This window comes from Choloepus didactylus, chromosome 2 (assembly GCF_015220235.1).
Source record: "Choloepus didactylus isolate mChoDid1 chromosome 2, mChoDid1.pri, whole genome shotgun sequence".
Lineage (NCBI taxonomy): Eukaryota > Metazoa > Chordata > Mammalia > Pilosa > Megalonychidae > Choloepus > Choloepus didactylus.
The window spans coordinates 234,564,686-234,588,129 of record NC_051308.1 but is presented as its reverse complement, the minus strand read 5'-3'; the positions used below and the strand labels follow the sequence as shown (position 1 = coordinate 234,588,129).

The 23,444-nt window shown below is 52.7% G+C and overlaps 1 protein-coding gene across 7 annotated transcripts in view; it reads left to right on the top strand.

Annotated features, from left to right (window-relative positions):
* The window catches only part of KAZN (kazrin, periplakin interacting protein), an 857,604-nt gene that overhangs the window by 793,332 nt on the left and 40,828 nt on the right, over window positions 1-23,444 (top strand). For 4 of the 7 annotated variants that reach the window (XM_037828472.1, XM_037828473.1, XM_037828474.1 and 1 more), the window contains 4 exons: window positions 3,694-3,880; window positions 7,237-7,367; window positions 10,592-10,642; window positions 12,520-12,643. In XM_037828472.1, the coding sequence (XP_037684400.1) occupies window positions 3,694-3,880; window positions 7,237-7,367; window positions 10,592-10,642; window positions 12,520-12,643 (493 nt within the window). Of the gene's footprint in view, window positions 1-3,693; window positions 3,881-7,236; window positions 7,368-10,591; window positions 10,643-12,519; window positions 15,046-23,444 lie in introns of those variants that run through there. The other 3 variants (XR_005215506.1, XM_037828476.1, XM_037828477.1) reach the window with 3 other exon arrangements.

The window sequence follows — 23,444 nt, the reverse complement described above, 5'->3', positions numbered from 1 at the left end:
TATGCGAGCTCGAGGGGAGCTCCCAGCCTCAAATCGCATTTACTGGGAGAGATGAGTCAGGAAAATGCTGTATAAATTGCCGCAGGGAGCTGATCAAGTGCAGCACTGAGTATGTGTGAGTACACATGCACGCGCATGTGTTTTAAATCCGACTTTACCTGCCTCGTCTCCTGCTCACATCTCTGCTGTAGCTCTGTGTCTAAAGGTCTAAAACCAAGTGGGCAAGGTAGACAGTCTTTCCCAGGCAGCAGCAGGCCCCCCGCTCTGAGTAGAAAGCCCAGTAGGGAGAAGAGAGCGACTCTATGTTCCCGGGGCCCTGCCCATAAACCCCTTCCTTGCACCTTCATGTGCCACCTTGAAGGGTGCTTGTTTCAGGGACGGCTTGGGAGTTCCCTGCTTCTGCTGTATACAGCTGGAATACATGCAAGAGGGGAGAGCTGAGGGTTCATTAATTCATGACGGTAAACCCACCCTAGCCCAGTTCTCTTCCAGTCCCACTTTCAGGACAGCCAAGATGGATTTGGCAGGAGGAAGCAAGGAGGTGGCATGCCCCCTGACATGGCTGGTGAGTGGTGCCAGCACAGAGGGCTGGCCAGACTGCAGCTGGGAAGCTGGGCACACGTGGTCCAGGAGGAGAAAGCAGACATGGTCCCACATGAGGTGTGGTGGGCCTGGAAACAGACCACGCTGGTCAGCCAGCTGCAAGCACACCCAGCCCAGTTCCTGCCTTACCTGGAGATTATGCCCTTGTCCGGTCGCAGCCAACAAAGCTCTGATACCCTGGGCCACCTTCAACACGGACATGCAAGGCAGGGGCTGCTCCCCCATGCTCTGCAGAGTCTTACCGAGTGCATTCTAGATCGCACCTCAAGGCAGGCACTGGGGGTCAGTAGTGACAGAAACTCCTGCACTCTCTGCCTCCTGGGCTCAGGGGCGGCATTCTTGTGCTGGTTGTTTCCTTGGCTTGGAGGAGTGTGGGTGCAGTGGAAACCACGCTGGGCTCACAATCAGGCCCAGCCCGGACTGTGCCAGCCGCACACTCATGGAAAAGCCACTCAGTGTCTCTGAGCTTCTGGTTTCTCATCTGTCGAGCGCAGATAATTGCACACTCCCTAAACACAACCCAGGGCTACTGCACTGAGCACATGGGGGTGGTGGAGGGGAAAGAGTTTTCTAAGCCAGGGGCTAGGTATTAACTGGTTTGGGTAGGGGTGGGGATGGGAGGCAAAGGTGACACCATCAACTGGGCCTCCCTCCGCTGTATGGATTTATAGCCTATGGGGATTGATGATGGAAGGGACATGATTTTACAGACTACTAAGACAGCCACGCTGGAGGGCACACTAAAGAAGGTCTCTCAGTCCAGGCTTTTCATTGTACAGATGGGGAAACTGAGGCTCAGAGCAGGCAGCTGGTCAGTGTGATGAGGATGATTCAGATTTTATGCCAGGAACTGTCCATCTCTGAGCTGGAATCTCTTTCTTAAGAGCCCCAGCTCTGCCGGGAAGAAGCCGGGGCCTTGGGCAAGGTGAGGGAAGTTTGAGAGCCAGCACTCAAGTGGCCCTGCCCTCTGTAGCAACCCCGGAGCCTCAGAGTTCACTGGAGACCTCGATGGGAGAGACCCTGGGCCCCTGCCCTTCTCCCCCCAGTTCAGTCCCCTCTGCCCTGGCGTGAGCCTGGGGAGCCAGTCAGGAAGGAGAATCCAACCCTGAAGAAAAGAATATGCATCCAGATTTCAACAAAAAGTTACAAAGCATATGAAAAAACAGGAAGTAATGGCCCGGGCAAAGGAGAAGCTTAAAGCATTAGAAACCCTTTTGAGAAGGATCAGACCCGGGACATATCAGACAAGGACTTTTAAAAAATGGTCTTAAATATGCTCAAAGAGCTAAAGGAGAACATGGACAAAAAACTAAAGGACATTAGGAAAATGACAGATAAATACAAACAATATCGATAGAGAGATGGAAATTACAAAAAGGAATCAAACAGAACTGAAGACCATGGGAATAGCAATTAAAATTCCCTAGAGGGGTTCCACAGCAGATTGGAGCTGGCAGAAGAAAGAATCAGTGAACTTGAAGATAAGACAATTGGAGTCATTCAGTCTCAGGAGCTGAAAGAGAAAAGAAGGAAGAAAAGTAAACAGAGTTTGAGGAACCTGTGGGACACCATCAAGTGTACCAATATATGAATTGTGGGAACCCCAGAAGGAGAAGAGAGAAAGGGGCAGAGAGAATATTCAAAGAAATGATGACTGAAAACTTCCCAAATTTAACAAAAGACATAAATATACACATCCTAGATGCTCAGTGAACTTCAAACAGTATAAACCCAAATAGACTCACATCAACATGTTGTAATCAAAGTGTCAAATGCCAAAGACAGAGAATTCTGAAAGCCACAAGAAAGAAGCAACATGTCACGTTAAAGGGAGCCTCAGTAAGATTAGTGCCAATTTCTCTTCAGAAACCTTGGAGGCAAGAAGGCAGTGGGAGGACACATTTAAAGAGCTGAAAACAAAAAGAAAAAAAAAAACAGAATTCTATATCTGGCAAAACTGCCTTTCATAAATTAGGGAGAGATTAAGATGTTCCCAGATAAACAAAAGCTGAGGAAGTTCATCACCACTAGCTGGCCCTACAAGAGATGCTAAAGAGAATTCTGCAGGTTGAGAGGATAGAAAAATAGACAACAGATCAAAGCCACGTGAAAAAAATAAAGATCTCTCATGAGGGTAACGACATGGGTAAATACATATTTAAAAAAAAAAAAAAAGAACATGCGTTAGTGCATTTTCAATATGAGCCATTTTTCTCCCAAAGAAGAATCTGAGGTCATTTCTAATAAGGCCTCAAGTGCCCTGGGGAGATAACACAAAGCTAAGGTGATCTCAGACACTGGATAGAGAAAGGGCGAGCTGTCTTACTCTCCCAGAGGATTAGCTTTGATTTGAGTGAAATTTTAAGACAGGCAATGGGGTTTTGGCTTCTATTATTTTAATTCCTCACAAACTTCAACCTGTGATCTCCCCTTCACTATAGCTCAAGCCAAACAAAACCATCTACATCTTCTGCCAATTGTCCACTTGCACCAATTGTCCTCGGGCTTCCTCATGATACCTAACAGCCACGGGTCCCCCATGTTCTCGTTGTGTGACCCTGAGAGCCAGGTCAAGGAGGGTCTGCTTTGTCCCCAGCCTGCACTCAAGGAGGAATTGGCCAAGTGGGTTGAGTATGGAATGGCCCGTCTCCTTGATGCTGGTCTGGCAGAAGATGGAGGTGGTTTTGCTTGGCTTGAGCTATAGTGAAGGGGAGATCAGAGGTTGAAGTTTGTGAGGAATTAAAATAATAGAAGCCAAAACCCCATTGCCTGTCTTAAAATTTCACTCAAATCAAAGCTAATCGTTGGAGAATCCAAAGGGGTGGATGATCAACATGTTTTTGAACCCCCTTCTCTCCAGTACTGCTGGCCTCGCTTTGCTCTTAGCAGGAACTAGGGGGGGAATCCAAAGTGAGCTCTCAGGTGGGGGCCTTGATGCAGTGACTGGGAGGGATGCAGATGTGGGTGACAGCAGCCGGTGGCCTCTGGTCCAGATGTGGGGACTGGTAGCTGTCAAGGTGGTGCCAACGCAGCACGGCAGGTAGGGAGGTCCCCTTGATCTCATCTTCCTGTCTTCTGCTCTCTCCCCAGGCCAAGCAGTCCTTGGCTACGCTGACCAAGGACGTCCCCAAGAGGCATTCACTCGCCATGCCGGGCGAGACGGTGCTCAACGGCAACCAGGAGTGGGTGGTGCAGGCCGACCTCCCGCTGACCGCTGCCATCCGACAGAGCCAGCAGACGCTCTACCACTCACATCCCCCGCACCCCGACCGGCAAGGTGAGTCCCGGTGGGAGGGACGGCAGCAGTGCAGCGGTCAGAACAGGTTCTGGGCTCGTGGAACAGAAAAGTCTAAGGGATCCTGAGACTCAAATGATAGCTGGTTCTGTCTTTCTCTCTCCATCTCTCAGCTCTGCCCACCTCGTGTGGTCTCATCTTTAGGCCGCCTGTTTCTGCGAGACTGTTAACTAGTCCCCAGTAGTTACAGATTTTTAATAAGGGCCCTTACAGCCCAAGAGTCTTGAGGAAGAGATGCTTTTCCCTGGGGTTCCAATCAAATCCCAAGAAGGACCCTGATTGGCCAGCCTGGGTCACATGCCCTCCCCTGGACCAATCACTGTGTCTAGGGAATGGGTACTCTGATTGGCCAGCCCAGGTCACGTGGGAACCCTTTGGCAGGGAAGGCCTCAGAGCTCCTTGATTGCTGGCTCCACCCAGTCTCAGGGCATGCGGGCAGGGCAGAGCCAACTCAAATGTTTGCTCCAAGAGCTGTGGGGGGACCTGGGGCAGCATCTGCACCCGGTGCCCAAAGTGTCAGCCCCAACCCCCTCACTGTTCCCTTCCACGGCTGCAGCTCCCACCCCCACCCCCCATCTGTTCCTGCTGCAGGTGGCTGTTTCCAGGACAGGGGTCCCTGCCGGCCGAGCCTTGCTCCCCACCATCTTCAGTGGGGCAAGGGGGAGGAGACACCCTGGAGAGTAGGGGCAGAGCTGGCCTCTGCAGCCATGAGGTCAGCAGAGGGGTCCCTAGCTACCTCCCTCGAGTTGCTGGCACGCTGGTTTGGGAGAAACCGCAGGTCCTACCTGGCCTGCTTGAGGCAGGGCAGGCAGTGAAGCTGAGTAGGGGGGAGGAGGGCATGGGAGGCTCTGGATTCTGACTTCCTGGGTTCAAATCCTGGCCCCACTGCTAACAAGGGGCGTGATCTGGGCCATGAGCCTCTGTTTCCCTCGTGGAGTTGTTGTGAAGATCTAATGTTAAACTTCCTGGAACGGGACCAAGCACATGCAAGTGCTAGGTGAATATTAGCTGCTGTCTCATCATCATCTTCATCATCATTACCATCATCATCCATACGTGACAATCAGAGCTTTTTGAACGCTGATGGTGCAATCAGTTCAGGTTGGGGAGTGAGCAAAGAAAGCTTCCTGGAGGTGGTAGCATTCGAACTAGGCCTTGAAGACTGGATAGATGAGTAGAGCTAGGAAGAAGAAAAATCCAGGGAGAGAGGAACAAGGTCTGGAGCTGGGAAGGTGCAAGGCGAGGTCCAGGGATGGGGTGCAGTCCCCTCAGCCCCTTCTCTGCCTGTTCCCTTGGCATTCACTGCCCAGCCCTTCTTCCCTACCTGGGCGTCAGCCCCTGGGGACCCCTGGTCCCTCACCGTGTCTGTCTCTGGTGCCTCAGGGCCAGCCCCTTGGGCCTCCCGGTGACACCTGGGTGACCCTTGGGGAGGCTGCACTCCTTGATGCCAGTTACAATCTGAGCCCGCCCTCCTGCTGAGCAGCGGCCCACCCTTTACTATCTGACCCAGGGGGCAACTATTTTCAGGGGGTGGAGGGAGGGGTTCTGGCCTTTGAGGTCTAGTCTCAGGGTTGGAAGGGCCTCAATCCGTCTACCTTGTCAGATGGGGAAACTGAGGCCCAGAGAGGGTTGTGCCTCATTTTGAGTCTCACAGCCCAGGAATGCAGCCAGCTCTCCTGGCTCCTCATCCAGCCTCAGGGTACCAGAAGGACAGGGGTGCTCTTTGAAAGCAGATGGGACTTGGGGCAGTTTCTGAATCACGTGACAGGGCAGACTCTTTACTATCCGTGCCTGTGACTGCAGGGCCCCTCCTCCACGGAGCTGGCGCTGGTCTAGGAAAGGCAGGACTGGCTGGTAGATCTGCCCTCTTCCACCCACCTCTCTGGCCCCTTCCTCACATATATTCGTCTCCTTTTTGTCAGATACCAACTCCTCCAGGAAGCCTTCCTTGCTCTCTCCCCAGCTCAGCCCTCAGTGTCCCCTGGGCTGCCGCAGAACTGGGAGCTTAGCTGGATCAGAGCATGCACTGCCTGCCCTATCATCACTGTTGGTGCTCCGCTAGGGGCTTCTGGTGCACGGCTACTCCAAGCTCGGTACCACGTCACCCATTTTGCAGATAACAAAAAGGCTCAGAGGGGTCAGGGCATGTGCTCACCTAGATTGGAACCCAAGTCCCTGGCTTCAAAGCCCTTCAGCCACCCCATAAGGCCCCGTGCTCCTTGGTGCAGGGCCTGGGGCTGTTGCAGCAACCTGACCCCCTGCTCACACGCTGCCTGCACACAGGGTGCGTCTGCAGGGGATCTAGGGGCCTTTGGGGCTGTGCCCGCTGAACTGGGTCTTGCATTCAATGGCTGTTTATTGGGCATCTGCTGAGAGCTGGGCACCAGGAGCCCTGGGACGCGACACGGGTAAGACACTCAGGGTGCCTGCCTCACCGGGCTGCTGGCGTCGGGGTGCAGACAGACAATCCACACCGAAATAGAGTGACAGTGATTTCAGAACACAAGTCGTGCAGGGAGAAGAATAAACCAAATAGGTGATTGGATTTAAAAAAAAAAAAAAACAAAAAAACAAAACAAAGATGGCATGGGAGGAGCTGGGCATCAGGGAGGCTGAGGAGGGGGGAGGACGTGTTCGAGGCGCTGTCTGAGGTAGGTGTGACCTGAGCGCAGTGACAAGGGGTGAAGGTGGACTGATGAGGTGGGCGGGCTCTGCTCACCAGGGGGCCTCAGCAGCCAAGATGAGTGTGTTGTCCCAGAGTGAAAAGATGCAAGTTGCTCTTGCCGCAGCAGCAGAGAGGGGAGGAGAAGGGCACGAGTGGAGGCAGGGAGGACCATTGAGGGGCCGCCATGGACTTCAGGTGGGAGACGATGGTGGCAGTGGACTTGGAGAGAAGTGGATGTACATGGGGCTGTGTTTTGGAGGTGCTGATGATGGGGGCGGGGGGGGGGAGTCCATGGTGGCCTTCAGGCTGCCCACTTGGGAAATGTCAGCCCACTTGGTTAGGGCCACATCAGGTCTAAAGAACACCCCAGGTGGTGGAGCAATCATGAGTGGAGTCACAGAGAAACCCCTGCGTCTTCTCTCCACCATCACCCTGGTTAGGAGGGGGCTCGTTAGTAGACAAAGATGGACCCAGAGGGTCTGGGAAGGTCTCCCCAGCAGGTTGCTATGGGGCTATGGACCAGAAGGGTGGGGAGCTGGACAAGCCCCTTCCCTCTCCACGCCTCAAGTTCCCACCTGTGTCATGGGGCGTCAGGCGGACTCACCTGCAGGTGGTGAGTGAAGGTCGGGGCCTCCTCTCCATCCCTCACTTACCCGCTGCCCCTGCTTTCCAGCGGTCAGGGTGAGCCCCTGCCACTCCCGGCAGCCCTCGGTCATCTCCGACGCCTCTGCCGCTGAAGGCGACCGGTCGTCCACGCCGAGCGACATCAACTCCCCGCGACACCGGACGCACTCCCTCTGCAACGTAAGGCCAGCAGCGGCGGGGCCCGCCCGGGGACAGGCCAGGACCGCGGCGCCCGCTCTCTCCTCTCGTCCACCCAGGGAGCACTCTGGCGAATGCATTTGCTGTTCTCTTCTCTCCTCTTGCAAGCAGCGGTGGATGTGGGGAGAGAAAGAAATGAGGCCCGTTTGCTCCCTGTGTCCGGAGGGCAAGAAAAATCCAGAGATCCCGAGTCCCAGAGGAGGGCAGACCTGGGTCGGCCGCAGGGTCTGCGCAGCCCCGGATCCTGCCCCTGGGGGCTGTGTTGGGGGCAGTGGGCTCCTCCCAGAGGTTACCCCCAGCTGGGCCAGCAAACCCCCCTTTCCCTTACAGCCAGCTCTGGGTCCTTCGTCCAGGAATGGGGCTGATATTTTTTTCTCTGTGTGAGTGTGTGTGTGTGTTTGTGTGTGTGTGTGTTTCTAGATTGGGGATTATTGTCCCCTTTTTATCGTCTCCTCTCCCCTGCCTTTTTTTTCTTGATTTTTTTCTATTATCTTTTTTTTTATTATTAGAGCATTTGGAAGGTTTACAGAAAAAGCATGCAAAAGAACCGAGTGCTCATATACTTCGCAAATAGTTTTCCCCATTATTAGCATTTTGCATTAGTGTGGTACCTTCGTTACAAATGATGAACCAAAACTCTTATAACTATATTATTAACCCAGTCCACAGTTTACATTAGGGTTCACACTGTGTTGTACAGTTCTGTTTCGTTCTGGTTGCAAACATACAACATAAAATTTCCCCTTTTAACCACTTTCAAGTATCCAGTTCAGTGGTGTTAATCATATTCACAGTGTGTTGCTGTCGCCACCACCCATCCCCAAACCCACGTATTAGCTCTTAAGAGACATCTCATGAATTTGTTCTAAGTGTGTTAAATGCCATGTCCCTGTATTTGCTTTGCTTGGTTAATCAAACACTTCTCAGTTGCATCCTGGGCACCAGCTACCAAGAAGCATCAGTCCCTACCCTCGTAACTCTTGATGACCGGTGGGGCAGACAAACGGACTCCCGAGGAGTAATAGGGAGCCAGGTCAAGATTCTAGCATGAAACTCTGGGGCCAGTGTACAGTTGGGAAAACAGAGGGCCTCCTTGCCAGGCCCCAAGGCAGAGACAGACGAGGACAAGCTCTTCAAATGCACGGAAGACCTTTTCAAAACGCAGGCCACGTTGCTTTATTAACCAGTAGAATAACATACTAAAAAAGAAAGACAGCCAAAATAACTGTTATTTGCCCATGATATGATTGTCTCCCTGGAAAACTCAAGAGAATAACCTGAAAAGTTATTAGAACTAATAATAAGCAAGCCATAACCGTGCTGGTTGAAAATCAATTGCAAAAATCAATGCCTTACCTATATATGAGTAATAATACTGCAAACATTTTTTTAAGTCCACAATAATGGAAAAAATTGTATAAAAATAGCTAAGACCAAACTTAAAAGAAGTTGCCTCTATCTGGTGCTGTGGGGAGCAGGGACCGTCACCCTCAGGCCTTGGGACTGTCCACATCAGGATGGTGAGAAGGTCACTTGTAGGCCTGGGGCCCCGCTTGGGGCTGGGATCCTCTTAGAGCCTTTAGGAAGGAGTGTGTTCTTTTCTTGTCCCAGGAGAAGACCGAAGTCACAAAGGCTGTCTTGATTGACAGAACAGGAAGGTGGCCACTAGAGGGGCTTCTGGCATGTTCTCTCTGGTTCTGAGCCAGCAGTGCTCCTCACTCCTACGGCACAGGGCGGAGAGGCCCAGCCTTGGGCCAGGCACCCTGGGGTATCCATGCACATTCCAAATGAAAGGACACTCTTTGTCCTCTCAGGGAGGGCCCAAAGGGCTCTGACAGCCAAAATGCTGCCGGGAAATATGTTCTGCAGGAAGGGTTTTCCAGAGGCCTCTTGAACTGCAATTCACAAGGCCTAGCCTTTTGCCCACCTTGGTCTTCGCTCATACCTGCTGGTCAAGGAGGCAGGTCCAGGACATTTATTTCTAAGCTCACCTGATGCAAGGCCCCTGCTGCCGGGCAGTGGGTGCTTGGTAAGCTCGATGTCTGCAAACAGGTGTTTTAGTAGACGCTGACCCCTCTCTCTTCCCCACAAATTGGGCAAGGATGATCCTACCTAGAGCAGGACTATCTTGGCTGCCTGCATAATGGGTTCTGTTTGCAAACCTTGAGATGGAACTGAAGCCTAAACTGTCATTTGTGACATTCCCTCCCTCAACCCCCTGCACCCCCCATCTCAACATGTGTGCACAAGGATAAGGCAGGAAGAGCCTGAAATTGGTCCAGGTAACCCTCTGTTGTCAGGCTTCTGGCCAGGGCTATGGACCTCTCCATCTTCTTGCACTCCACTGACTCATTTAGAGCAGAAATAGGGACTCAGCACCGAGAGGCTGGAGAAGGTGGGTGGACACTGACCCAAGCGACACACACATTGCTTCTCTGTGGGCCTTATGCCTGCAATTCCAGGAAACGACCAGTAGGGGGTTCCCTAGTCATCACTTCTGAGGCCGAAGAACCCATTTGCCCCCAGGCGGGACACACTGATTCTCGCATGTAATGAAAGCATTTGCACACCTACCTTGGCACACCCACAGTGTGCTGTATTCTAGAAGGAGCAATGGACGAGAAGGAATTAGTCCCAAATGTGAGTTCTCGCTCTGCTTTTGATTAGCTTCATGATACTGGACTGGGCCGAGGAGGTTTTTCATCTGTAAACCTGCCTGCACCTCCATAAAGAGGGAGCCATTATATTGATTGTGGGGGATGCTCGAGGCTAATGGTCCCTTGGGACTGTTCCTGTCCCCAAATTCTTTGATTCATTGTTGTGCTTTTTCTGTAAAATTGGTGGTTCTTTATGACAAGCATCAAGTATAACCAACGTCCAGTTACTAACGCAATGGACCGATTGGGACAGGACCTTAGAAACTTGGAGCTTAGAAACCTTGGAGTGGCTGATTTGTTGCTTGATGGGTGCTGTGGGTCAAGAAACCAGAGCAGACAGAAAAGGGCCCCCAGGGGAGGGTTCCACCCCAGGCCCCATCAGGGAGCCACCTGCTTCAGGGGGCAGGGGATCGGTTCCCCAGTTTAGCAGCAGGGTGGTCCTGAGAAATGGTCTCCTTCCAGAGGGGACCCCACACCTCAGGGGCCACCTCTGCTCTCACATATCCTGTATTTCTGCTCTTTCATCTTCCTCTTCTCCTCTGGCTGCAGGGCGACAGTCCCGGCCCGGTTCAGAAGAACCTGCACAACCCCATTGTACAGGTAGGTCCACCTTCCTGGTCCCCGGCTCCCTGGTCACCCCCACTACCCTATTAGGGCTCCCGAGGCACAGAGAAGTAAAGGCACCAACTGGGTCACACGTGGGTTGGTGCCTGTGCCAGGCTCAGAACCTGCCCCTGCCCCTTCCATGTCTTATTCCGGGCCGGCAGCAATAGGCTGTGGACCAACCATAGCATCCTCTGTGCCACTATCCTGGTGAGTGTCTTCTCCTGGCAGCCGATTTTATTTTTAATTATTTAAAGGCTGATGATCCAGGCAGTGGGCTCTTCGGGCACCTTACCACCAGAAACTTTTATTTGTCTCTAGCATGTCCACATGCTACCATCAGAGTAAGGGGCTGCAGGGTGGACAGACTCCACAGATTTGAGGTTCACATAGGGCCTCTGAGATCGTCTCTAGTCTTGGGGTCCCCAGATGCAGTGCATCACCTGTTTGCCTCGGTCCACTAGGAAAGGTTGTTAAAATGCACATTCCTGGGCCCTGCACCCTGGAGATCTACCGGGTCTGGGGTAGAGCCTGGAATTTCGTTAATTCCAGTGTGTCTGGGGAATCATTAGTCCAGTGTAACCCCCACCTTTTCACAGACCACCACCATGTGTCTTTGCACAAAGCTGTTAGCAGTTTACAAAGCGCTACTACAGATACAACCCCACAATCCTCAGTTACCCCAAAAGGAGGGTAGGCCTATTTCATCCTCATCATCCTTGTTATCCCCATTTCACAGACCTGAAAATTGGGGCTCAGAGAGGCTGGGGGACTCTCTCTCCAGCATTCTATGGGTTGGATGTACCCAGATTTAGAATCCCGGCTCCCAGCCCCCACTCCACAATGCCCAGTCCTGCTTCCTGTCCGAGGCCCTTGCTCTTGGCCGACACAAAGCTCAGGTTTCCTCCTTCCCCCTTTTTCAGACTCTCCTAGGCCCCCTTTCCATGGTTACAGGGAACCGGTGGGCTCACCGCCGTTGCCCCCAGGGCCTGTGTCTGCCCCTCTGCCCCCCTGGCCTCACACGACAGGTGCAATCCCAGGCTGAGATCAGGTGCTTGGGTGTGCTCCTGCAAGCCCGTGGCAGCCCCCCCTAACGGTTGTGGGCAAATCGAATTTAAATAGCAATAACACCAACATCAGCAGCCAGCATTTATTGAATGCTATGTGCCAGGCACCTTTCTATGTGTTCTTATCCTCATGACAAGCCGGGTCAGTCCTGTTGTGGTCCCCGAGAGGCTCCCTAACTGGCCCACGTTTGCACGGCTAGTGAGGGGCAGACCCCGGCATCCTGGCCCCACAGCCCGTGTTCTTAAGCATCCGTGGACCCTGTCTCAGTTTTCCAGGGCTGGCTGCCATAACAAAGTCCCCAAACTGGGTGTCTTAAAGCCCCCAAAATGTATCCTCTCACAGTTCTGGAGGCCAGGACTCCAAAATCCAGTGTTGGCAGGGCCGTGTGTCCTCTGAAATCTCTGGGGAAGAATCTATTCCATGCCTTCCTCCTGGCTCCTGGTGGCCCCAGCACTCCTTAGCTTGTGGCAGCACGGCTCCAGTCTGTTCCCGCTGGCACATGGCCAGCCTCTCTTTCTTGCAAAGACACCAGTCGTCTTGGATGAGGGGCCCCAACCTCTGCTCCTTACCACAGCATCTTAGCTATTTCCATCTGCAGCAACCCTATTTCCAAAGAACATCACATTCGGGGATACTGGAGGGGGAGGGGGAGGGTTCCAGCATATCTTTGGGGTGGGGGGCCCACAATTCGACCCCCAGCAGCCCCCGCCCCTCCACCCCCGCGCACTGCCCCCGGCTCGCACCTAAGGTCGCCTCTGTCCTTCTCCCCTCGCCCTCGGCCACCCTGCTCCCGACCGACCGCGCAGTCACTAGAGGATCTTGAAGACCAAAAACGGAAAAAGAAGAAGGAGAAGATGGGATTCGGCTCCATCTCCCGCGTCTTCGCCAGAGGGAAGCAGCGGAAGTCCCTCGACCCCGGCCTCTTTGATGGTACCGCCCCCGATTATTACATAGAGGAGGACGCAGACTGGTGATAGCCGCCTCCCTCCGCCCGGGCCGGCGGGCGTGGCCGTGCGCGTGGCCGTGCGCGTGGGCGCGTGGGCGGGCGCGGGCACGTGGGGGCGCGGGCGGGCGCGCGGCCGGGGGCGCTGCGTGGGGGCAGCCGAGTCGCGTGTGGGCCCCTCCCCCTGCGCCGGCACCTCTGTAATTGATGTACATACTGCAAACCGTGTGTGAATATGTCAACTCTCTGTCGTCTTGGAGCGATCCGGTTGTGTTGTTACTCTGGTTTATTTCATTTTTTTTTTTCAATGTTTGTTTTTTTTCTTTTCGTTTGGTTCGTTGGGTTTTTTTTTTCCCCTTTTCCCTTTTCCCTCCCCCCTCCTCCTTTTTACGAAACTTGAAAACTTGAAGGACTGCTGTGTATTTGTAAATAACAAAACTCTTGTGCACTCCGTGCTTGTAAATGTCCCTTGTCCAAACCGCTACTTCTGGGGCCTGTCTTGCCGGGGTCGTGGTCTGTTTTTATGTGACACACACACACACACACACACACACTCACACACACACACTGCCCCCCCTCCCCCCTTGTGAAACTGTGGGACCAGACCCTGTCCTCGGTGGGGGGTGGGAGGCGCCGCCCATGTCACTGTACCCACGCGATGCCATTGTCACCGGGTGAGACCTGCTCTCCGCAGACTAGGAGCCTGGCCAAGGGGTCTTTTCTTGGCCAGGCTCGTAAGAGGCCACACAGGCTCTTTTTAACACGGGCCTGCCGGTTTTTAAATTGCGTTTCTGTCTTTCTTTCTCTAAGGGAAAAGAAAATTGTTGCAGTTTTAATTTATTTGCACAAATGCAGAAAACCTATTCTATCTAAATTATTACGTAAATATCGGAATGTATATTTTTCCATGGGGTTGGTGGGAGGTGGGGGTTTTCTGTCCACTTGTCTGTTCTATTCTCATGCTGCTGCCAAACCGTGCAAGGTAGAATCTAGGGTGGCCGGAACCCAGAGACCGTTGGATTTCAGAGCTTGCTTTTTCTTCTGTTCTTTCTTCTCTACCCCCCATTCCCCTGCCCCTGCATGAAAGGGCCTCCCCGTCTCCCTGCCCGCAGCTCTCTCTCTAGGCCTGCTTATGTGTATTTATTTATCTGACCTCGCTCACTGGCCCCGGTCAGCACAGCCTGACTGTGATGGTGCCTTCTCTTGGGTCTGTCTTTTGAGAAGGGTCGGGTGCTGGGAGAGATGCCCGACCACGGGGTATGGCCACAGGGACCCTTGGCCTGAGTCAGGTCCCCGAGGGCCCTCAAGGGGCACACATCCCTCCCTGGAGCTCTTGTCTTTCTCATCCTCAGCTCAGTCTGTGCATTGGGCAGGCAGGTGTCTTCATGAAGGGGGACAAGGGGCGTCTGTCTTGAGCTGGAGCTATCGGGGTCACAGGGTCTGGCTCCTGAGCCCCCGGCCCTCTCTGTTCTGGCTGGTTCCTCCTGTAGCACTTGGAATCTCTCGAGATTCCCCCCAGCCCTGTCCTCCAGCTTGTCACAGCAGCCTCACCCAGGAGGGAAGGACAGGTCTGCCTGTTCAGGGAGCAGTGGTGGCCACATCGAGGCTTCACGAGCAAAGGAACCACGTGCAGTTTAACCTCGGGTGATGGAGAAGATGGGAGCTTCTAGGCATGGGCCTCCCAAGGTCTGAGACAGATTTCCCCTTTCTTCTGACCTTAACTACTAACACAGCTCAATTCCCACCACCCTGAGACAACCGTAGTTGTGCTTTCTGCTAACAGCATCGCTTTCAGCTCTTAAAAAGAAGCAAAGTAGTTAAAAAATGCTGGAGTGTCTCTATCAGAATGGATAGGGATAGTTTGTCCAAAGTCTCTAATCAAACAGAAAATCCCCAGTCGACTGGTCCCCTTCCTTCCCACCAGGTGGAGGGGCTGGGAGAAAGCCAGCAGGGCATCCAGCCAGGGTCTTTCTGTCCTCCTTTGGCAAAGCCGTTTAGCCCAGCCTGGCAGTGAGGGAGAGCAGCCGGAGCTGGCCTCTTTCTCTACAGAGAGATATTTTAGAAAGTACTTTTCTCCCCTGAGATTTTTTTTTTTTTTTTTTTGGTTGATTTTTATTATTTTTCCCTTTACTTACAAGAAAATAAGATTGCAACCACTCCTGGTAATGATTTAGTAGTTCCTTTTCCATTTCAGTTTTTGTAAATTAGGAGATAATTCTAAAAGTTACTAAGGATGATTTATTTAAGAGAACTACGTCAAATAGAGAATGAGTTATGGGTAACATTAGATGAAAATAACCTTTCCCGTGGGAAAGGTTTCTCAAAGGCATGGATGCAAATATAAAATATTAAAAAAAAAATTCTAAATAAAGCTTATTTTAAAATATTATTGAATTCTACGTTATTTGATTGCCTCTATTTTGCTCTGGGTGGGAGGCAAAGCCGGGCATGGCCTGCTCCCAGGAATTCGAGGGCTGGGTCTTGGGGGTGGGGGCGGGAGGGGCTGAGGAAAGCTGGCTGGATTCAAGCCCAGGGAGGGGCCGAGGCTGGGGTGGCTCCCCGGAAGCATCTCGTCTCTGACACCCTGACCAGGACTCCAAGGAGCTGTCAGTATCTAGGGCTGCCCGAGGTCCTGTAGCACCTCCCCCAGTCAGCTTTCATCTGCCTCCTTCTCCACCCCCCCCTCAGTCATCTCAAAGGCCCAGAGTTTGGGGCACATCACTCCCTGCAGACCTCCGTGGGCCTCTGCGTTGTCCCAAGTTCCTGCCCTCCCTGGGGGTTGAGAGGAACCTAAGAGGGACAGGGAGGGGCTTCCTCGGTTGAAGCTAGAGCGTGCCGGGCTTTTCCAAGCCTCTTGAGAGCCTCCAGATGCAAATCCCCAGCCCTCCCATCGTGAGACGCTCCAGTGAAGTCCACAGAAGGAGAGGCGAGACCCCCAGATAATCCCAATCCTGATTTTAGCCAGTGGCCCTCATTTTAAAAGTTGGGTCTCCCAACTTAAAAAAATTCTCCCCAGCAATAAGACCGATGGAAGACGGGCCTTCTCGTGCCCTTGCCATCTCTGCTGGAGGAATGCACAAAGCTATCTAATGTATAAATTATGCTGAGAAGGCATAAAATTTCATTAGTGGGGCCACAAATGAAAACGTGGGATCCCAGAATGTCAAGGAAGCCAAGTATGTCAGGGCTACGAGAAACTTAGCAGTCATCTCCCTAACAGCTCTCATCCTGGCCACACATTAGAATCACCTGGGGAGCTTTCAAAAGGATATACTCATGCCAGGCTGTACCCCCACAAGCAGAGGGTTTTCCAGTCTCCTCTGGTGACCTAATGAGCAGCCAGGATCGGGTCCCACTGGGCTGATCCGAGGAGAGCAATGTGCTGACACATGCCACCACTCCCAAGTCTCATGGCAGACATCACCAGTCAATCCAAGAGCTCTTCCCATCAGTCCCAAAGTGGCTGATTTCTTCACTGTACAACACCTCGGACAGCCACTGCCAATCAATCAGAGTAAGCGTACAAGGATAGAGTCTTCTGCCCTGCTAAAACTCACCCAAACTCCTCACGCTGAACAGATGGGGAAAGCTTTGGTCCAGAGAGGGTGACTTGGCCAAGGTCCTAGTTTATCACTTCTGCAGTTATGTGAACTTCTCAAGGACCAGGTCATGTCTCATTCAAAGCTTTGTAGCTCTATACTCAAAAGCCTTTCTAAAAGAATCTCCTCCAAGACCTTGCCCCAAATGGTCCAACGTCAAGGGGCACCTATTAGCCAGAAGTGGGAGTAGGGCTTCCAAGGGCATCCATGGCCACAGTGTACAGCTGCACAGGTTGCGCACTGCATTAGTGCGGAAGGTGCCATTCTCCAGGCTATTACATGAAGGGTGCCCTGGAGTGTGCAGTGAGCGACATGCATGACTATACTCGAGGGCCCATCTGTGTGCTCTTCAACTCGCACTGGCAGGCTCCAACAGGTGTAGCTTAATAATAGTAACAACAATAATAACGTCTAACATTTATTAAGCACTTAACCTTGGGCCAGAGTCCATGCTATACACTTTACATGTATTAACTCTAATCTTCCAACAGCCTACGTTATCGATAAAAAAACAGGCTAAGTGAATTGTCCAGGGTCACGGCGCTGGTAAACTAGAATTGGGCTTCAAACCTAGGGAGTCTGGCTCCACAGCAGGTTTCCTTAGCCACTCCACCATCTGGGCAGTGAGGGGCTGGGACATGCCGTTGGCTCTGGCCCCTGCTTGGGCCTCCTTGGTGCTTGGGCCGGGCCCAGTTTAAAACCCATTCTCCTCACACACTAGTTTCCCTGACTCTGGAAAGCCTGACATTCCCTTGATTTTGTTTTTGTGACTGAGTGTATTTTTGTCAACCTTTTCCCCCAGGCTCAGAAAACCCACCCCAAAGAGAAACTGGTAAGAGGGCGGAGCAGAAACGCTACTGTCAAGCGCTAGCTCTCCCACTCCTCTGGCCAAGGTGGGCAGGAGATGGGCCCCCATTTGCCTGTAGTCCAGCTCCTTGCTGCTCCAGTGCAGCCTGAGGGTCAGCTCCACCCCCAATATGTGGGTGGGGAGGGGGGCTCCCTCCCACTGAGCCTGGGGTCACCCACGCCAGGGGCTGGGGGAAGTTGGGTGCTGTTGTGGCTTCCATCAGCCTGCGCTGGGGAGATGCCGGCATAGCGAGCCCAAAACACGGGCGGGTCATCAGCTCTTTGAAATAGGATTTTTAAAATCTATGGGCCTTCTCCCCAGAAGGATGCATTCTCACCAAAGGGGCCTCACAGACACCCCAGCCTGTCTGTTCTCAACCAGTAGCTCTCAGGCTTTTTCAATTCTGACCACCTCGGTGGGCGAAACACTCCATGGCCCCCTACCTCCCACCTGAGCCCATTTGCCAGCAGAAAAAGAACTAGGTGATAATAAAGAATTGGGAGGGAACACATCTCATTAGCTTATTCTTTAGTTTATAAACGGGTAGATTTATAATGTTAAATTATAAAATAACACCCTTTAAACTTAAAAATAATGTAGGATTTTATTGAGCCAGTCTTGACTAGAGGTTAGAGGTTATTTAAATGTCAAAGTCACAGACAACACATCACCTATGAGGTGTCACTCCACAGGCGGGTGGGAAAGTGAGGGCAGCCCGGCATGCTGAATTCCTACTTGAACCACGAGGGATCTGTCTCAAAAGCCCAGTTAACAGCAACTGTGCAACCCTGCTTTCCCCAGGAAACTGAATCAATGAGAAAGGATCCCAAGAGGATTGAGCCTTAAGAAGCAAGAGAGCAGCAATGGCAAACCCTGACCAATTTGTCCTGAAAATGGCAGGACTTAATTACGTAGCACATGCCGGGGGTGGGGGACCTTGCGGCCTTGCTAAGGTGTGTGCAGCAGCCACACTTCTGAATCAGTCCTCAGGAAACACTGGCTGGGTCGAGTTTCAGGATTTGGAAGCCCCTGATTGTTTTCTTAATGGGGCACCGGGAAGTAGCAGTTAATCGCACCAGAGCAAGAGAAGCTGTAAACTGGCATGTCATGCTCCCAGAATCCCCAGGGGAGGGTTTGCCGTTGGGGATTTGTTTGTGCCCCATCCAGAGAACCCCTTGCAGCCCAACAGTCAGTGGATTGCACATCAGGCCTGCACTCTGGCCCCTCACCTGACTTTAACCAAGCAGTTTAACCTGCAAGCCTCAGTGTCCTCACCTGTAAAATGAGTATAATAACCCCTCCTCCTCATAGGCTCAGAAACAAGAGCTGAATGAGTTTTGGAGACTGCAGAGGGCCAGCCCTGTGATTTGTGATTTGTAAGTCATGGATTTAAATTCAACTAGAGGTAGGAAAAGGTGTGAAGCTGCTTCATACATCTCTTTAGCCCAGAAATGACTCAATCTAAACTTGTTCCCAGGGTTAATACCAGGGCATCAGGCTACGTGAACCTGAAGTCCCTCCAGCTGCCTGGGCTGCACCCATCCTTGGAGTCCAAATTCACTTCCAGTGTTGCTTGTGAGAGAACCCAAGCCTGTCTGCCCAGAACAGGAAGGTTTGGGGTATTTAGCTCTAGAAAACACCCCAACCTCCCATCATTCTGTTAGGCGCACACTCTGCTGTAGCTGTCCGGGGAAATTCAGACCAAGGGAAGCCATTAGGCTGCCCCAGGCTTGGTTCTTGTGGCAGAGGCCCCCAGGGACACTCGGCTCTGGTGGCACATTTACAAGAAGATGTGTTTCAGCACAGGGTAGGGCAGGTCTGATGTGAGTTGTGCCTTCGTTTTCATTTAACTTATAGAGAGAAGTCGTGCAATGTTCTACGCACCATTCTAAGCTCTTTGCAGATAGTCACTCATGTTATCCTTCCAACGACCCTCCAAGATAAATGCTATTATCACCCCCATTTTACAGATGAACAAACCAAGGCAAGAGGTGAAGTCCTTGCTCAAAGTCAAACAGCTAGGAAGAGGCAGAACCGACATTCAACTCCAGCGCTCTGGCTCCAAAGCCCATGTTCTCAGTGACTGTGCTGTGTAGAGATCAGCCACCGCCCCCAAGTTCCCCCTCGGGGACAGCCGATCAACAGGAAACTCCCAAGAACTTGAGATGAGGCCAAGATCTGAGCAGTCCAGCTCTTTGGTTTTGGGGTCAATAGAAGTTAATGGAATAGATAGGGGTTTGCAAACTGTGTTCCATGGAACCCTACAGGTTCCTCAGAGGTCTCTCAAGGAGCTGCCATGGCTGGTGAAAGCTCTGCTTTTGTCTGTTAGATACTGGACCTCCATGTAAGATTCTTTTATAGAAATAGAGCAAGAGAGAAAGCAAAGGAGAGAGAAAAGTTCTGACAACAAGTGGATAAGTAGCTGCAAATCTGAATGTGTCTTGGATTTAAGAATAGAGATTCCCAGACCCCATCCCATACCTGCTGAAGAAGGTCTAGGATTGAGGCCCTGGGACCTCTAGATTTTGAACAAGCTCTCCAGCATGGGTTCAGTTGGAGGTCACATGGGGCAAAGGCTGAGGATGGCCTCCTGCTCACCAGTTTAGCACACACTTGTCACTGTGAAGCTTGCCCAAGAGGTCATCACAAGGAGGCTAAAGCTACCTCCCCAGGGTTCCCCAGCGAGGGAGAAGCCACACCTACAAGGCCCCAGCTGCTTCCAAGGCAGCCCACTGGTGCAGTCTTGCATTCTTGCCCCAGAAGCTAGCAGCTGGACCCTGACAGCACAGAGAGGTCCCCTGACTTACCTAGAGCCACACAGCCAGGAAGTGGCGGGTCAGAGTCTGCAGGCCCGGTTCTGAGCGTGATGACCACCATCACAGACTTCGCCTGACCTGAGGCCAACAGAGGCTTCTCTAAGCATCCAGTGGGCCTCCATTCCAGCCCACAGGTCAGCCTGGGCCTGGGGCCATTGTGGTTCCACAGATCCTGGAGGACGAGCCCTAAATTGGGGACAATCCTGCCTCATTCTGGGAGCAGTCAGGTGTAGAGCCATGTGGGGGGCCCAGCAGGACTCTGTCTAAGCCCTGGCCCTTGGACTCCCGAGAAGTCCCGGCCTTTCCACCCCCAAAGATCCTGCACCCGACTCTGGATCCTGACCCCCAGCTTGACCAAGGACTCTCTGTGTGATCTCAGGAAGGCTGGCCCCCTCCCTGGGCCTCAGGCTCCTTCCTAACATAAACCAGGTCCGTGGTTACCCACCTGGGGGGCCTGGGAAGTCCCCGGGAATGGCACAGAAGGTGGTCAGCAAGGAGGAGGCTGGCAGCCCCCCACCACACGCACTGCCCTTTGGCTGGGAGCTCCAGTTCATTTACCTTAGAGATGATTCCATTTGAACACAGCTTCTACAGTACAGAAACCAGGGTGTTAGATCGTCTCTCAGCACCCTCCAAGAGCTTTGTTCCCAGGCTCCCAAGAGCTCCTGTCCCCCACTTATGGGAGAGTCACTCCCCATGGTACCCCAGGCTCCCCGACTCACCCCTCTCACCATCAGTGAGAGGCGGTGCAGGCCCCTTATTCAATCCTGGCTGAACAAGAAAGTGGGAACAGCTAACTGGCCCCCAGCTTCTGGAAGCCTGCAAGTCAAGGAGGGCCAGAGGCCCCCAGGAGGCCATGCACATCTCCCAGATGACTCACGGTTAACCACACACTAGAAATGCCCCTCCCAGGTCACAGCCCTTTACAGTTTACAGCACTCTCCCAGACAGCCTGGAGTCTGTTTAAGCAAAGTCCCTGGGCTCAAACCTCAGTCCTACTGGCTGCTGGTAACCCAAAGCAAGTGACTTACCCTCTCTGTGCCTCAGTTTCTTCACCTGTGAAATAGGGATGGTAAGATACCTATGTCAGGGGGTGGCTGTGGGCAGGAAATGAGTTCATACATATAAAAGAAAAGGTTCAGCCCAGGTAGCAGTGAGTGTTCACCACGATGATGATGGCAGTGATGACAATGACCTCATTTCAGCCTCTCAAACAGCCCTGAGGTGGACAGGTCAGGCCCCTTTGTACCGATGAGAAGACTGAGGCCCAGATAAGTTCAGCGAGCTAGTTCAGTCTTAGGACCAGAAGAAAGCATGGGTTATAGAGCTGAAGGGCTCTGGGCAGCCTCTTTTCCACCCTTATATTGCAGATGGGAAGGGGCTTGTCCACAGCCAGGCAGGGCAGGGTCGCTGAGCCGGTTCTAGAATCCAGGGCTCCCAATTCCCAGGCCAGTGCTCCAAGCTGCCTCAGACCACAGGGGTCAGCTGGAACTTTTAAAAAAAATAAATCCCTGGGTCAGTAAATTTGGAGAATCCTGCACTGTGCCTCCACCCCTTAGAGATTCACACAATGCATCAGCTTATCAAGGCTCTGACAAGTCCTGCAATAAGTTTTTCTACCTCATTTGACCACAGATCTGTGCCTTCTAACCCAATTTGACCACAGATCTGTGCCTTCTAACCCAATTGCCTGGAGCATCCTCTAGTGTTATTTGGATGGCAACTTCTTTGGGCCCCTGTAGTTCCAAGATTCTGTGCTTGAGTTGCTAAGGCTGTGGTTCTTTGGCGAGCTCTAAGCATGCCCCCTTTCTGACATTGTCTAGCCCTAGAAAGAACTGTTGGCTCCTCTGGGATCCCTGTGTGGTCAGGAAAAAGATGCCTTAAGAAGTGAGGTGAGCCAGGTGCAGTGGCAGATGGGGTTGCAACCTTTCGCCAGAACATTCCCTTTGCTCAGAAAGAGCCTGAGTCAATGTGCAGCATCCACAAAAGTCAGTATCCCCCCACCCCCGGCCCCTGCAGAGAGGTTGAGAAGTGCCCATCCCAGGGGGCTGCGTTTTACTGCTGTCCTCGGTCCTAGATGTGGACCGAGAGTCCATTGGCCCAGGGACCAGACTCAGGAAGGGGATGGTCACATCCCCACCTGTCTTCCAGGGTGCCCTGTCACCCTTGGCAGCTCTGAGCTGCATAATTGCTTTCCCTGGGACAGGCCAGAGATGCCGGAGTCACATCCAAATCGGCTCCACGCCTGCACGATGCCAGCTTCCTTCCTTGTTAGGAGGCCATGGAGCCCGCGGTAGGGGCAGGTGGGCAGGAAGGGAAGGAGGGCACCTCTGGCAGCTGTCACTGCAGGGGCCAGAGCTGAGGTAGGTGACGGGTGGAAGCTTGTGCAAGCCAGAGGGGACTCAGGCCCTCTACAAATGGAGGGTCGGAGATAACAGGCGCAGGTCACTGATGGCAGCTCAGGTGTGTGACTCAATCTCCGGTTCCCACCGTCTCGTGTGTGTGCAGGAGACACAAACTCAGATTTAGCGATAGCTAAGCCAGGGAGGGACGTGGAGGAAAGAGCCAGGCTTTGGAGCCAGGCCCCTGGAAACCAGATCACCACTTATTAGCTATATGGTTCTTAACCAGTCACCTGTCCTTTTGAGCCTCAGTTTCCCCCTGTAGAGTGGAGATAAAACCTCTATCTCACAGGGTTGTTAAAGATCAAATAAGAAATGGATTGAAGTGTCTGGTACATTTTGGCTGCTTGTATTCATCAGGCAGGAGACTCTGGTGAGCAGAAGTGTGGGTGAGTGAGCGAGGCTCTGAGTCCTGGCTGTGCCCTCTGCACACTTACTTGGCTTTTCCAAGCTCCGCTTTCCTCCTCTGGCAGACAGGGCCTCTGTGAACCTTGTGTGCCTCTCCCGGGGTGGATGCAACAAGCTCCTGCCAGTAAACTGGAAAGCAGCCAGCAAGCATTAGCCATTGTGACCGTGAGGCCCCGTGCAAGCCGGAATGAATTTTTATTATCTGTCCTTTTTATCTGCTCTTGCAGCCCCCCTGCCAAGAGTCTTGGGGCTGATAAAGGCAAGGACCCTCTTTTGCAAGCACCTCCACAGCTGGGGGACATCCACAGGCCTGATTTCAATTATTCCAAATATACCTCAAACTCAGAAGCTGGTGGGAGCTGGGCAGATGGCTGAGTCAGCAACGGGGGTTGCGGTGAGCCAGAGCATGTGCCCCACCCCAGGAAGCGGCCCCTGCTCGGCTCCAGTGAGGCTGCTGGGGAGATGCCGGCCCTGCATTTCCAGAGCTTCTGATTTTTCAAAAGAAGCCAGAAATATGAATTATCATGCAGTACCCCCAGTTCTCTAATTTTTAAAACTTCAGTGTCTATTGGGGGTAAAAAAATCCATGGCCCAAATCTGTCCTGGTGTGGGCTCATCCAGCTCCAAAAGCCCTTGTTTTCCCCTTTGACCGTAGAATCCATGGGGCTCAGCTGGCCAGAGGCACCATCGAAATTCAACACCTAAGGGCCCTCCTG